The following is a 14,662-nucleotide window of genomic DNA, read 5'->3' as shown; positions in this document are numbered from 1 at the left end:
CCCATTGCCCCCTTCTGGCCGAAAAGAGCATGGTTTTACTGGCTTCGGAGGATGTCTCTGGTGGATCCTTGGATTCTCCCAGACAACCCACATCTCCTCTCCCAGGGACCAGTTCATCACTCCCACGATCTGGCCCTCCATTTGACGGCCTGGCGTTTGAGCGGCAACTATTAGCTAGACGGGGCTTTTCACCAGGATTGGTAGATACCCTTCTTAGAAGTAGGAAGGCGGTCACCACGGCCATTTATGGGAGGGTCTGGAAGCGGTTTCTCATTCAGTCAGGGGCTCGGGCTGAGGGCCCCCCACCTATCTCGGCTATTTTGGAATTTCTCCAGAAAGGGTTGGAATTAGGTCTCTCAACCAGCACAGTCAAGGTGCAGGTTTCAGCCTTGGGGGCACTATTTAATTGTGGTCTGGCACAGAATGAATGGGTTAGACGGTTTATTAGAGCTAAGTCTAGGTTCGTGCCGGTTCATGCTCCCAGGGTTCCCCCGTGGGACCTCAATTTGGTGTTGGATGCCCTTACAGAGCCACCATTTGAACCCTTGGGGCATGTCCCTCTAAAATTGCTGTCCCTTTAAGGTTTTACTTCTCGTCGCCCTTACCTCGGCCAGATGGGTGGGGGAACTCCAGGCATTATCCATAGTGCAGCCTTACACCCAAATTATGGAGGATAGGGTGGTGTTGAGGACTGATCCCTTCTATCTCCCTAAAGTAGCTGAAAGATTTCATCGCTCACAAGACATCGTGCTCCCTTCCCTTTGTGATCTACCTCGTAACGAGAAAGAGACTAGGTTGCACACCTTAGATGTCAGGAGGGCGTTGCTCACGTACCTAGATAGGACAAAAGAATGGAGAAAGTCTCAGGTCCTGTTTGTCACATTTCAAGGGAAATCTAGGGGTAATGGGGCTACAAAAGCTACCTTGGCCAGATGGATCAGGGATGCTATCACTCTGGCATACTCGGCTAAAGGCAACACACCTCCTCAGGGCATTAAGGCACACTCCATTAGAGCAATATCTACTTCATGGGCAGAAAGGGCTGATGCCTCTATTGACCAGATCTGCCTGGCGGCTACTTGCTCGTCTCCTTGTACTTTCTTTCGCCACTATAGCCTGGACGTATCTTCCACAACTGGCCTTTCCTTTGGGAGACTGGTCTTACAGGAGGTGGTCCCTCCCTAAGGTGGTAGTTCTCTATAAATCTCTCAGGTGGTGCTGTCATGGGCAGAAGGGAAAAATCTTAATTACTTACCGGTAATGGGATTTTCAGTAGCCCATGACAGCACCCTTAGTTCCCCCCTTCGGGGAGTGTTAGACTTAATGGTGTATTCCTTGGTGGTGGTATGAGTAACATGTTTTTGTTGGTCCTCTCTGGCTCTGTAAACCTACTAATGCGGAGGAGAAGTACTGCCTTTTTATCAGTGGGTTTCCTCTCATGATCTGGGCAGAACCTATCTCTCAGGTGGTACTGTCATGGGCTACTGAAAATTCAATTACCGGTAAGTAATTACGTATTTTTTATACATTCCTATCTCCTGCGCTGCTGTCTCTGCCTCTGCTGTTGCTTCCGGGCCGCTCATTATGCTCATTGCCTATTCACTGCGCTAACCACAGACCCGTAAGTAACAGCAGCGCCGGAGACAGGTAAGCATACCAGCTCCTGCTGTCCGTTTGCTATCTGTATGTCACAGGGAACACTCACGCACCTACACTATGGACCGTTAAACACGTTTGTTTTACGTGTCAAAGAGGCCTTAAAGACAAATGTGATTTTCTGGGGGAGTTTTGTATTGTGTGTCACAGTTGAAGTGTACCTACGATACAAATTACAGACCTCTCCATTCTTTGTAGCTGGGAAAACTTGTAGAATCAGCCGTGGTGGCTTCTAAGGCGGCTGCAGAGTAGTCAGATCACCTCTTCTAGCCACTTCGCAGCTGAGCCTGAGGAGGAAGCGAAAAAGGACAATGCATATGCACAGCAAGTTGTTTTTACATTACTGTGCATTATATTATTTTTTTTTTTTTTTTGCCCTTTCTAAGGATATGTTTACATGTGACATAATGCCAGTGTTTTTCTGTGTATATTATACAGCGTATTTCAGAGGTCTCAAACACGCTGCCCGCAGGCCCGTGCACCCAGTAAAGATTGCGGCTGCTGCAGGGGCCGCAGCCGCCAGCTACAGTGCCTTGCAAAAGTATTCGGCCCCTTGAATTTTTTCAACCTTTTCCCACATTTCAGGCTTCAAACATAAAGATAAAAATTTTAATGTTATGGTGAAGAATCACCAACAAGTGGGACACAATTGTGAAGTTGAACGAAATTTATTGCTCATTTAAAATTTTTGTAAAAAATAAAAAAACAAAAGTGGGGCGTGCAATATTATTTGTCCCCTTTAAGTTAATACTTTGTAGCGCCACCTTTTGCTGTAATTACAGCTGCAAGTAGCTTTTGGTATGTCTATCAGTTTTGCACATCGAGAGACTGAAATTCTTGCTCATGCTTCCTTTGCAAACAGCTGGAGCTCAGTGAGGTTGGATGGAGAGCGTTTGTGAACAGCAGTTTTCAGCTCTTTCCACAGATTCTCGATTGGATTCAGGTCTGGACTTTGACTTGGCCATTCTAAAACTTGGATACGTTTATTTGTGAACCATTTCATTGTAGATTTTGCTTTATGTTTTGATGATTGTCTTGTTGGAATACAAATCTCCGTCCCAATCTCAAGTCTTTTGCAGACTCCAACAGGTTTTCTTCAAGAATGATCCTGTATTTGGCTACATCCATCTTCCCATCAATTTTAACCATCTTCCCTGTGCCTGCTGAAGCAAAGCAGGCCCAAACCATGATGCTGCCACCACCATGTTTGACAGTAGGAATGGTGTGTTCAGGGTGATGAGCTGTGTTGCTTTTACACCAAACATATCGTTTAGCATTGTGTCCAAATAGTTCGATTTTGGTTTGATCTGACCAGAGCACCTTCTTCCACATGTTTGGTGTGTCTCCCAGGTAGCTTGTGGCAAACTTTAAACAACACTTTCTATGGATATCTTTGAGAAATGGCTTTGTTCTTGCCACTCTTCCATAAAGGACAGATTTGTGCAGTGTATGACTGATTGTTGTCCTATGGACAGACTCTTTCCCCTTTCAGCTGTAGATCTCTGCAGTTCATCCAGAGTGATCATGGGCCTCTTGGCTGCATCTCTGATCAGTCTTCTCCTTGTTTGACATGAAATTTTTGAGGGATGGCCGGGTCTTGGTAGATTTGCAGTGGTATGATACTCCTTCCATTTCAATATGATCGCTTACACAGTGCTTCTTGGGATGTTAAAAGTTTTGGAAATCTTTTTGCAACCATATCCGGCTTTAAACTTCTCCACAACAGTATCACGGACCTGGCTGTTGTGTTCCTTGGTCCTCATGATGCTCTCTGTGCATTAAACAGAACACGGAGACTATCATAGAGCAGGTGCATTTATACGGAGTCTTTATTACACACAGGTGGATTATATTTATCATAATCAGTCATTTTGGACAAAATTAGATCATTCAGAGATCCTCAATGAACTTCTGGAGTGAATTTGTTGTACTGAAAGTAAAGGGGTCGAATAATATTGCACGCCCCAAATGTCAGTTTTTAATTTTTTAAAAAAATTTGAAATAAGCAGTAAATATCGTTCACCTTCACAATTGTGTCCCACTTGTTTATTCTTCATCATAAAATTATTATTTTTTTATCTTTATGTTTTGAAGCCTGAAATGTGGGAAAAGGTTGAAAAATTTAAGGGGGCTGAATACTTTCACAAGGCACTGTATTTATTTCAGCTGATCGTTTTGCCAGTGCTGCGCACAGTCAAGGTCTCGGTGCAGAACGCAATAATAGCTGCCTGCCAATCTGAGGCAATCACCTGCTGCATATTACCTCAGCTGCTTGCCTGTGATTGGCCAGTGGCTGTTGTGCAGCGAGAACGGCTCTGCGTGCGCCGGCAGAACGTTCAGCGGTGACAGCGGCTGTGATAATCACCGGGTCCACATGCCTATGTGCCGCCACGAGAACGGAGGACAGGTGAGAGGAATGTTTTGGTGTGTGTGTGTGTGGCGTGTGTGTGTGTTTCTGTTGCTAGCTGAGGCTGCACTGTGTGTGTCTGTGTGTGTGTCTGTGTGTGTGTGTGTGTGTTGCTAGCTGAGGCTGAACAGTGTGTGTGTGTATATGTGTGTGTGGATAGGACATTACTACAAGACGGGGTCCTGCATGGGGCACACTACTACAAGAAGGGATCCTGCTGGGGCACACTACTACAAGAAGGGGTCCTGCATGGGGGAACATTACTACAAGATGGGGTCATGCATGGGGGCACATTACTACAAGAAGGGGACCTGCATGGGGGCACATTACTACAAGAAGGGGACCTGCATTGGCACACATTGCTACAAGAAGGGTACCTGCATGGGGCACATTATTACAAGAAGGGGTCCTGCATGGGGCACATTACTTCAAGAAGAGGACCAGGACCTGCATGGGGCACATTACTACAAGAAGGGGTCCTGCATGGGGCACATTACTACTAGAAGAGGACCTGCATGGGGCACATTACTACTGGATGGAAATAAGGATGAGGACATTTTTACAGGATGCAGCACAGTACTACAAGATGTTGGCCAAAATTACTATGTGGTGCTAATTGTAAAACTGTATTACTTACATTTTTTTTTCATTGTATCCCCTTTTTGTATGTATATGTACTGTATATACAGTATATATAACAAAAGTACACATTTGTTATAATAAACAAATGAAAAATGTTCAAAAATAGTGATCCAAGGGTGTATAGAAAGAGAAAAATGGTACCACTAACAATGTCACTTTGTCCTGAAAAGAATGCGACCCCTCAAATTATTTTTTTTCTGTGTGCGGCCCATACATACAGCCGAGTTTGAGACCCCTGGTGTATTTGGTACATTAAATACACTGTTTTTATAGTACCAGTGAAATGAATGAGATCTCTGAAATCCCGTGTATATGCAGATTTTTTTTTTTACTTATTTTTTCTTATTTTATCAATCAAGCCATTTTTAAATCTGCAGCGCGTCAATTATTTCAGCGATTCTCACCCATTCAAATGAATTGGGAAAAAGAATCAGACGTAAAACTGCTGCCGTCTTTTTCCTGCCAAGTCTGGTTTTTGATGCAGAGAAATCCGCTGCCCATAGATAGTGTTTGATGAGTTTTTAATGTAGCAGCATATCTGCACCCATTAGCTAAATTTGGTTACTTGCATTTTTTTTTTCAATGCATTTGAGGTTTTTTTTAACGTGTTTTTATCACATTTTTTTACTTTTTGTGTGTGTCACATGTTTTAAATAAAGCTGTTTTGTTTTCGATATTTCCTAGTATTTGCCTTTGACAAAGCTTTGATAAAGTCGTGCGGATTACTTGCTGTTTAAAGGGAACCTGTCACCAGTTTTTCAGCCTATAAGCGGCGGCCACCACCAGTGGGCTCTTATATATAGAATGCTGTATATACTGTAAGAGCCGCTGTGTAAAACATATAAAATGTTTTTTTAGTACTCACCTAATGGTCGCGATGCAGTGGAGTTGAGTCATAGAGGCGTCTCTGTTCTCCGGTGCCGGTGCCTTCTCTTTCGGCCATCTTTGTGCCGCGGTGCATGACGCATCCTACGTCATCCACACTTGCCGGTCCCGCACAGGCGCACTACAATACTTTGATCTGCCCTACTCAGGGCACATCAAAGTGCGCCTGCGCAGGACCTCAATGCCGGTGAGTGTGGATGACGTAGGACGCATCATGCACCGCGGCTACAGAAGGACGATAAAGATGGCCGAAAGAGGCGGCACTGGACAACGGAGACGCCCATCTGACTAGAATCCACCGCAGCGCGACTGTTAGGTGAGGTATTATAAAGTGATTTTTACATTCTACATAGTGGCCTGGGCTCTTATATACAGCATGTTAGAATACTGTATATAAGGGCCCACTGGTGGTGGCCGCAGCTTATAGGGCAAAAAACTGGTGACAGGTTCCCTTTAACTGCAGGTATTCTGCTTCTAATGTAGTTCAAGGAGGAAAATACCCACATAAAATTTAGGGAATTTGCATAAGAAATTAACATTTTCCAAATGTCAGACACATTGATCAGTTTAAAGGAAACCTGTCAGGTAAAAAAAAAAGCGTGTGTGAGCTAGTAACCCCTTCCTACCCGTCCCTGTGTTGTAATATGAAAGTAATGAAATACGTTTTATTACTTACATATTCCCTATGTAAATAAACAGGGGCTGTAGCCCCATGCACGTTGCATCACTCTGTGGGCATATGCATGCTTTCCATGGTATCATGCCCCTGTGGGCGTGATACCATGGATTTACATGAGCGACCTCACGTCTGCTCCCTCAGAATCCTGCGCGTGCGCACTCTGAGGGAGCAGACGTGAGGTCGCTCATGTAAATTCATGGTATCACGCCCACAGGGGCATGATACCATGGAAAGCATGCCTACGCCCACAGGGCGATGCAACGTCCATGGGGCTACAGCCCCTGCTTATTTACATAGGGACGTATTTTATTACTTTCATATTACACCTTATTACAACACGGGGATGGGTAGGAAGGGCCTACGAGCTCACACATGCTCCTGCTTGTAGGCTATAACGCTTTCTTGACCTGACAGGTTCCATTTAAGAAGCTGAAGAAAGAAGAGCAGGAGATTTCTATAAATCCCATCCACTTTGCTGGAGCTATAGACGCTGCGGTTTTGCTCAGTGAAGATACACAGAGACAAGATCTCATTGTGGGAAGTCAGAGCAGTAATCGGTGCTGGTATTTGGGATTAGTCTAGTGAGGAGCAATGGGAAAACAAACTCTGATGATGCCGAGGTCTGTTAAATACAAGAAATGGACATCCACCTGTCACCATCTCTTCCGCTTTGTCGTTAGTATTATGTATTCGCTTGTGATGTGTTATATTTGTTACTTTCACTTATTATAGGTAACAGTACAGAGGTTTTGTGTTTCCCATACTCCACCACATTGACAGCACAAAGGGGGAAGGCAGTAACACATTACAATATTCTATACGTCGTACAAGCCACAGGAGTACATTATACAACCCACACATATGGGAAAAAGCCTGAGTTTAATTTTTATGACCTCTGATGGCAAATGCAAAGACTTCATGATGTGGGTTAAAATAATTTTACTTTACATTAGGTAATTGTCACGCTTGCTGCGTGTAGCAAGATTGGCAAGGTGCGTTCAGACCTACGTGTGTCTGATGCACAACAGAAAACACAAGAAAAAGGGGGCACCAGGGACACCAAAACAATGGGAGGTCCTGGAACTAGTGAAGGGGTTGGTGGGTACCTCCTAACCTCACCTGCAGCTGTCCCTCCTCTCCTCACCAGTTCCTATATAGTCCCCACAACTGTTGCCGAACAGGAACCTGAGACTCTTGGAAGACCCTATAGTAGCCCTGACTAGTGAGGGGCAGGTGGGGTTCACTAGACCTCATCGCTGCACTAACACACCAGGGAAATAAAGACCAACAGGGGAAAAAACAACCAAAAGGATATAGCTTGAGAGCAGGAAAACGTCTACTGCAGAACCTTCCACTAAGGCGGCCAGAGAACAAATGACTGTATTTTAGGCAGGGAATACTGAGATAACCCACTATTTAAAGCTGAAGGGTGTGACTACTGAGTAAGTGCAGCTAATCACTCAGCAAGGAACTGCTTGGAAAAGCTTCAATAGAATAACTGACTCCTAGCCACTTCAGTGCCAAGAGAAACAAAACCCCTTTTAAATGTGGAGAGCTGGATGAGAGGATGCAGTCCAAAGGCTGTCACTGGTCTCTACATGCAGGGAGACTAACGTGACAGTAATTTCATAAACCGCAAATACCTAGTATCCTAGGTACTGGGAGAAACTCGGTAAACCAGGGGTGCACTAACTTTTTGGTCTGAGGGACACACTTTGATATTGAATGACTTCCAAGGGCCACAGTAACAGGGGTATTACTTATTGATAGGTTGAGGTCATATCAAAGTCTATGCCAGTCTTCATCAGGACTCTCACATATCTGGAGAAAGGGGGTGAAGACCCTGCACCCAGTTACATAGTTACTTAGGTTGAAAAAAAGCCCTAGGTCCATCTAGTTCATCCTTCCTCCACCAATTATACATTTGGTCACTAAGTAATTTATAACCAACAATGTTGTGTGTACTGAGGAAATCATCCAGCCCTTTTTTTAAAAGCTGTTATAGTATCTGCCATTACTACCTCTTGTGGTAGGGCATTCCACAGTCTGACTGCTCTAACTGTAAAGAACCCTTTCCTATTTAGGTGCCGGAATCGCTTTTCTTCCACTCGCAGTGAGTGCCCCCTGGTCCTTAGTATTGTCTTTGGAAGGAATAAGTCATGTGCCAGTCCTTTATATTGACCACACATGTATTTATACATATATATGAGATCTCCTCTGAGACGTCTTTTTTCTAAGCTAAACATATCTAACTTTAACCTCTCATCATATGTGAGGCCTTCCATTCCTTGTAGTAGTCTAGTTGCCCGCCTTTGAACTGATTCTAACTTCTGAATGCCCTTTTTAAAATGTGGAGCCCAAAACTGAATCCCATATTCCAGATGTGACCTTACAAGTGATTTATAGAGGGGTAACAATACGTTGTGATCCCGGGATCTAATCTCCTCTTTTTTTATACACCCTAAAATTGTAACTCCCTCCTTTTGAGGATTAGGGGTGTACCAGTTTGCAGCATTTCAAAATTCTCTTAGAATAGTGAGAACAGCATCCATAGGTAGCCAGCGCTCACATATGCCTGTATGGAGTGCTAAGCAAGGGTTAACCAGCCCTAATCTCTTGATGTTTGGGGACCAGATATGGCTACACCGGGCTCCTGAGCAAGTTTATTAGTCTACTGTATGCATAATTCTTGGGACCACAGAAAATGGTATGGGGGGCTGCATGTGTGGTGTTGTGCACCAATGAACTATAGGGTATGTAGAGGTGAACCAGGACTATGGTCCTTCAGGGGCTCCAAAGACCCTTCTGCCACACAAGAAAACATCAGTATTACAGGCCGCACAGGCAAGGCGGAGTGCATTGTTGTAGGATAGGAGCATTGTGATAAAAGGCATAGTCCACTGTTTTGTAGGAACTAAGCTAGAACCCCACTAATATTGACATTAAATGTGTTGTCTGTCTCGGCCATATCAGAACTGGGATTACACCACATTGATCGTTTTTTGCTATCAGTGACTAGAACATTTCTTTTTGATTTCCATGAATTAGGGTTGTAGATGATGGTCCCATGTTCTTACCTTGTATGTTCTCACCAGGTTTAGGACGGCCGCTGTCCGGAACTGTATACGATCTGTGCTGAAAGAAGAACTAAAAAGCAAACAATATATACCGGAAGAGGTTCCAGAGCTGACTCGCTCCTTATCAGAGACAATAAAAGATAAACTCAAAGGTAAGCGAATCCGCTCCCTATAACAATAAAGATGATCAAATAGACCTTAGGGTACCGTCACACTTTAGCGACGCTCCAGCGATCCCACCAGCGATCTGACCTGGTCAGGATCGCTGGTGCGTCGCTACATGGTCGCTGGTGATCTGTCAATCAGGCAGATCTCACCAGCGACCAGTGACCAGCCACCGGCGACGCGTGGAAGCGATGCTGCGCTTGGTAACTAAGGTAAATATCGGGTAACCAACCTCCTAGCCAGTGTACACATCGGGTTAATAAGCAAACCGCTTTGCTTATTTACCCGATGTGTACTCTGGCTACGTGTGCAGGGAGCCGGCACTGGCAGCCTGAGAGCGGCGGACGCTGGTAACCAAGGTAAATATCGGGTAACCAAGCAAAGCCCTTCGCTTGGTTACCCGATATTTACCTTTGTTACAGCTTACCGCAGGCTGCCAGAAGCCGGCTCCCTGCTCTCTGCACATTCAGATCGTTGCTCTCTCGCTGTCAAACACAGCGATGTGTGCTTAACAGCGGGAGAGCAACGTCCAAAAAATGAACCAGAACTGTGTGTAACGAGCAGCGATCTCACAGCATGGGCCAGATCACTGCTCAGTGTCACACACCGCGAGATCGCTAATGAGGTCACTGGTGCGTCACAAAAACCGTTACTCAGCAGCGATCTCGCTATGTGAGAAGTACCCCTTATACATAGTAAGGGGGAGGTTTTACCTGCTGATCGATCTGCCACAGGTCAATGCCGCATTCAGTGGATATGATGTGTGCACTGACATTAATAAGTAACATGTCTTTTATTAAAGTGGTTTTCAAAACAAAGGCGAAACAAATCTGCCCCTTTTTTACAGTGTGAAAAATTAGGACAAATTATGTAAAAATAATATATATTTATAGATGTACGTATGTGTGTAAAACATCTGCAGAAAAAAAAACCTGTAAATAAAATGTAAAGTACCCTCCACAAGAAAAACACAAATAACTGATTTTTGTTTGTTTATTTTACATACAAAATACAATTTATTGCATAAATAAAACAAAAAAACATATCCTGCAAGTATTAGGAATCCATGCAACTGTGATAAGGTGAATTCTTTCAACAAATTATTTTCTGTGATGAGTGAACACAAAAAAAAGAAATGAATATATAATATACAGTATGCTGCATTATATCACAAAAGTGAGTACACCCCCTCACATTTTTGTAAATATTTTATATTTTTTCACTTTGATATAATGTAATGTAGTCAGTGTACAGCTTGTGTAACAGTGTAAATTTGATGTCAAGAAAAGAACACTGTCCCTAGTGTGAAACATGGAGGAGGCTCTGTTATGTTCTGGGGCTGCTTTGCGGCATCTGCACAGGGTGTCTTGAATCTGTACAGGGTACAATGAAATCTCAAGACTATCAAGGGATTCTAGGAGAAATGTGCTGTCCAGTGTCAGAAAGCCTGGTATCAGTCACAGGTCATGGGTCTTGCAACAGGATAATGATCCAAAAAGACACAGCTAAAAACACCCAAGAATGGCTAAGAGGAAAACATTGGACTATTCTGAAGGGGCCTTCTATGGGCCCTGACCTAAATCCTATTGAGCATCTTTGGAAAGAGCCAAATCATGCTGTCTGGAAAAGGCAACCTTCATACAACTGGAGCAGTTTGCTTTTGAGGAGTGGCCAAAATACCTGTTGAGATGTGCAGAAGCCTCATGGACAGTTACAGGAATCGTTTGATTGCAGTGATTGCCTCAAAAGGTTGTGCAACAAAATATTAAGTTAAGGAGGGAGGGCGCCATCATTTCTGTCCAGGCCTATTTCATGAGGATTATTTTTTTTCTAATTCTGTGGAAGCTGAAAAGCAATGTCTGACTTTCATTTGTTCATTTTCATAGATTTATTATTACTTTTACCAAATTCAAGTTATTTCTGTGACCATTGTGGGTCTTTCTTTCATTAAACGAGGGGTACCAACAATTTTGACCATCACTAGTGAGTGCCACTAGTGTGGTCATTGCCATTTGAATCATTTTTTATCTCTTAAGAATGCCCCTTTAAGGCCCTTTCAGGCCTGGTCACTAAGAAACCTTCTGATAAATGTATTTAAATGTTACCTTTTTAACCATTCTTGTGTTGCCTTGTGTTTTTTCTTTTTGCAGACATGGGTTTTGACAGATATAAAATGGTGGTGCAAGTAGTAATTGGAGAGCAGAGAGGAGAAGGTGTTAAGTAAGTACTCTGAATTGTCATTATCTGCCATGAAATAAGAGTGAAAAGATGGAAAACACAAGCAGTTCAATAAAATAACATCAGTAGTGAAGAGCAGATTATTATTATTATTATTTATTTTTATAGGGCCATTTATTCCATGGCGCTTTACAGTGAAGGAGGGTATACATACAACAATCATTAACAGTACAAAACAGACTGGTATAGGAGGAGAGAGGACCCTGCCCGCGAGGGCTCACAGTCTATAGGGAATGGTTGATTGTACAATAGGTAAGGACAGAGCTGGTTGCACAGTAGTGTACTGGACTGAGGGTTATTGTAGGCTTGTTGGAAGAGGTGGGCCTTGAGGTTCCTTTTTGAAGCTTTCCACGGTAGGGGAGAGTCTGATATGCTGTGGTAGAGCATTCCAGAGTATGGGGGAGGCACGGGAGAAATCTTGTACGCGATTGTGGGAAGAGGAGATAAGAGAGGATTAGAGAAGGAGATCTTGTGAGGATCTGAGGTTGCGTGCGGGTAGGTACCGGGAGACTAGGTCACAGATGTAAGGAGGAGACAGATTGTGGGTGGCTTTGTATGTCCTGGTTAATGTTTTGAACTGGAGTCATTGGGCGATGGGAAGCCAGTGAAGGGATTGACAGAGTGGCGAGGCTGGGGAATAGCGAGGGGAGAGGTGGATTAAGCGGGCCGCAGAGTTTAGGATAGATTGGAGGGGTGCTGGTGTTGGAAGGGAGGCCAGAGAGCAGGAGGTTGCAGTAGTCGAGGCAGGAGATGATAAGGGCATGCACTAATATTTTTGATGAATCTTGGTTAAGGAAAGCACGGATCCGGGAGATATTCTTGAGTTGTAGTCTGCGTGAGGTGAAGAGGGCTTGGATGTGTGGCTTGAAGGATAGAGCAGAGTCGAGGGTTACTCCAAGGCAATGAGCTTGTGAGACTGGGGAGAGTGAGCAACCATCAAGTTTGATGGTAAGGCTTCTTGGAGGGGATGAGTGAGGAGGAGGAAAGACAATGAATTCTGTTTTGTCCATGTTAAGCTTTAGGAATCGTGCAGAGAAGAAGGATGAAATAGCAGACAGACATTGTGGAATTTTGGTTAGTAGAGAGGTAATGTTAGGTCCAGAGAGGTAGATCTGCGTATCATCAGCGTAGAGATGATACTGAAAGCCGTGGGACTCTATGAGCTGTCCCAGGCCGAAGGTGTAGATTGAGAACAGCAGGGGTCCAAGAACTGAGCCTTGGGGGACACCGACAGATGGGGGGCGAGATGAGGAAGTGGTGTGAGAATGGGAGACGCTGAAAGTTCGGTTGGTTAGGTATGAGGAGATCCAGGATAGGGCCAAGTCTGTGATGCCCAGAGATGAGAGAATCTGTAGTAGGAGGGAATGGTCTACTGTGTCGAAGGCAGAGGACAGGTCCAGGAGGAGGAGGATAGAGTAGTGTCGCTTGGCTTTGGCGGTTAGTAGATCACTGGTGACTTTGGTTAGGGCAGTTTCAGTAGAGTGATGAGGTCGGAAGCCAGATCAAAGTTTGAATTCGACTGTCCCCGTTTTTCCCCAAGAAATTCAATAAGCCACCAGAGAACCATCATTTTGGAGCTAGATGCAGGTCTCGGATGTGGGAGGCTATGTATTAGACACATTTGTGACATGTTGTGTGGGTGAATATGCCATAAATGAGTGTGAGGAGACAACCCCTTTAAGTCCGTCCAATAACTATCAGCTCAGCCTGTGCATTATGAGCCAAGATGGCTCCTGATCTGATGGAATAGTGACATAAAATGCATCTGTGCTGACGCTATGCATCATCACTGCTCGGCCTGTATCTGGGCCTTATGTGTACCTGCCGCAAAGAAAATTATCACGGCTTTACTGTAGTTCTAGTTAGAATATTTTTTGACTTTTTATTTAAAGTCACAGCTACTCACATTTTTCATTTTTTTTTTTCTTGATACCAATAAAATGTGGCTATGGCATCACTCTTTATGCAAATATTGCTGTTCAAGAATCCCAGTCAGCAATTGGGGATTTCACGTGGATCCAAACTTCAGAATACAAATTACTAAAGAAATCTCTTAGACTTGAGTACTTTATAAGGACACGTATGTACAGTATGTTGGTAGTAATAAGGACTCATCTGTTCAAGTAAGCTTACAGCCTGCAATAGCCACGCTGCCACGTCAACACCACTGGAGCTTCTGCAATCCTAGACCTATTGGTACAGGGTCCTCTCCCCTCTGTACCTGTCTGCCATTGTTAAAGGGAACCTGTCAGGTGCAATATGCACCTAGAACCAGGAGCAGTTCTGGGTACACATTGCTAATCCCTGCCTAACAGTCCCTGAATACACTAGCATAGATAAAGAGATCTTTAGAAAAAATATTTCTATAGATCTTATATCGTATGCTAATGAGCGAGGGCACTAGTCCTCTGGGCGTTGCTTCCCTTACCAGTCACCCTCATCAGCATGTTAGAACTCCCCTGTTGGTGTGCTAACATGCTAATGAATGTGCAGTGTCAGAGGATGATCTCACTCACCTCTCCGCCGCTAGACGCTGGATTTCAGCTCAGTACGCATGACCCCAGAGTTTGGGTCATGCGCATTATGAAGCCGGGTGTACGTGTCCTGGCTTCAAACTGAAGTAGTGCGCATGACCGAAAGTCCGAGGTCATGCGCACTGAGCCAAAATCCAGCGGTGATGGCAGCGGAGAGGTGAGTGAGATCATCCTGTGACGCTGTATATTCATGAGCATGATAGCATGCCCACAGGGACGTACTAACATGCTAATGGGGCCGACTGGCAAGGGAAGCAACGCCCAGGGGACTAGTCCCCTCGCTCATTAGCATATGGTAAAAGATCTTTAGAAACACTTTTTCTAAATATCTCTTTATCTATGCTAGTGTATACAGGGACGGTCAGGCAGGGATTAGCAA

The 14,662-nt window shown here is 44.3% G+C and overlaps 1 protein-coding gene across 2 annotated transcripts in view; it reads left to right on the top strand.

The window, feature by feature from the left end:
• Positions 1 to 14,662, top strand: part of DYNLT2B (dynein light chain Tctex-type 2B) — a 62,217-nt gene that overhangs the window by 40,971 nt on the left and 6,584 nt on the right. For both annotated transcript variants that reach the window (XM_075338502.1, XM_075338503.1), the window contains exons 2-3: positions 9,365 to 9,498; positions 11,662 to 11,731. In XM_075338502.1, the coding sequence (XP_075194617.1) occupies positions 9,365 to 9,498; positions 11,662 to 11,731 (204 nt within the window). The remainder of the gene's footprint in view (positions 1 to 9,364; positions 9,499 to 11,661; positions 11,732 to 14,662) is intronic.

Source organism: Anomaloglossus baeobatrachus, chromosome 3 (genome assembly GCF_048569485.1).
Source record: "Anomaloglossus baeobatrachus isolate aAnoBae1 chromosome 3, aAnoBae1.hap1, whole genome shotgun sequence".
NCBI lineage: Eukaryota > Metazoa > Chordata > Amphibia > Anura > Aromobatidae > Anomaloglossus > Anomaloglossus baeobatrachus.
The sequence above is the reverse complement of the archived record's forward strand: the minus strand, read 5'-3'. Positions and strand labels throughout refer to the sequence as shown.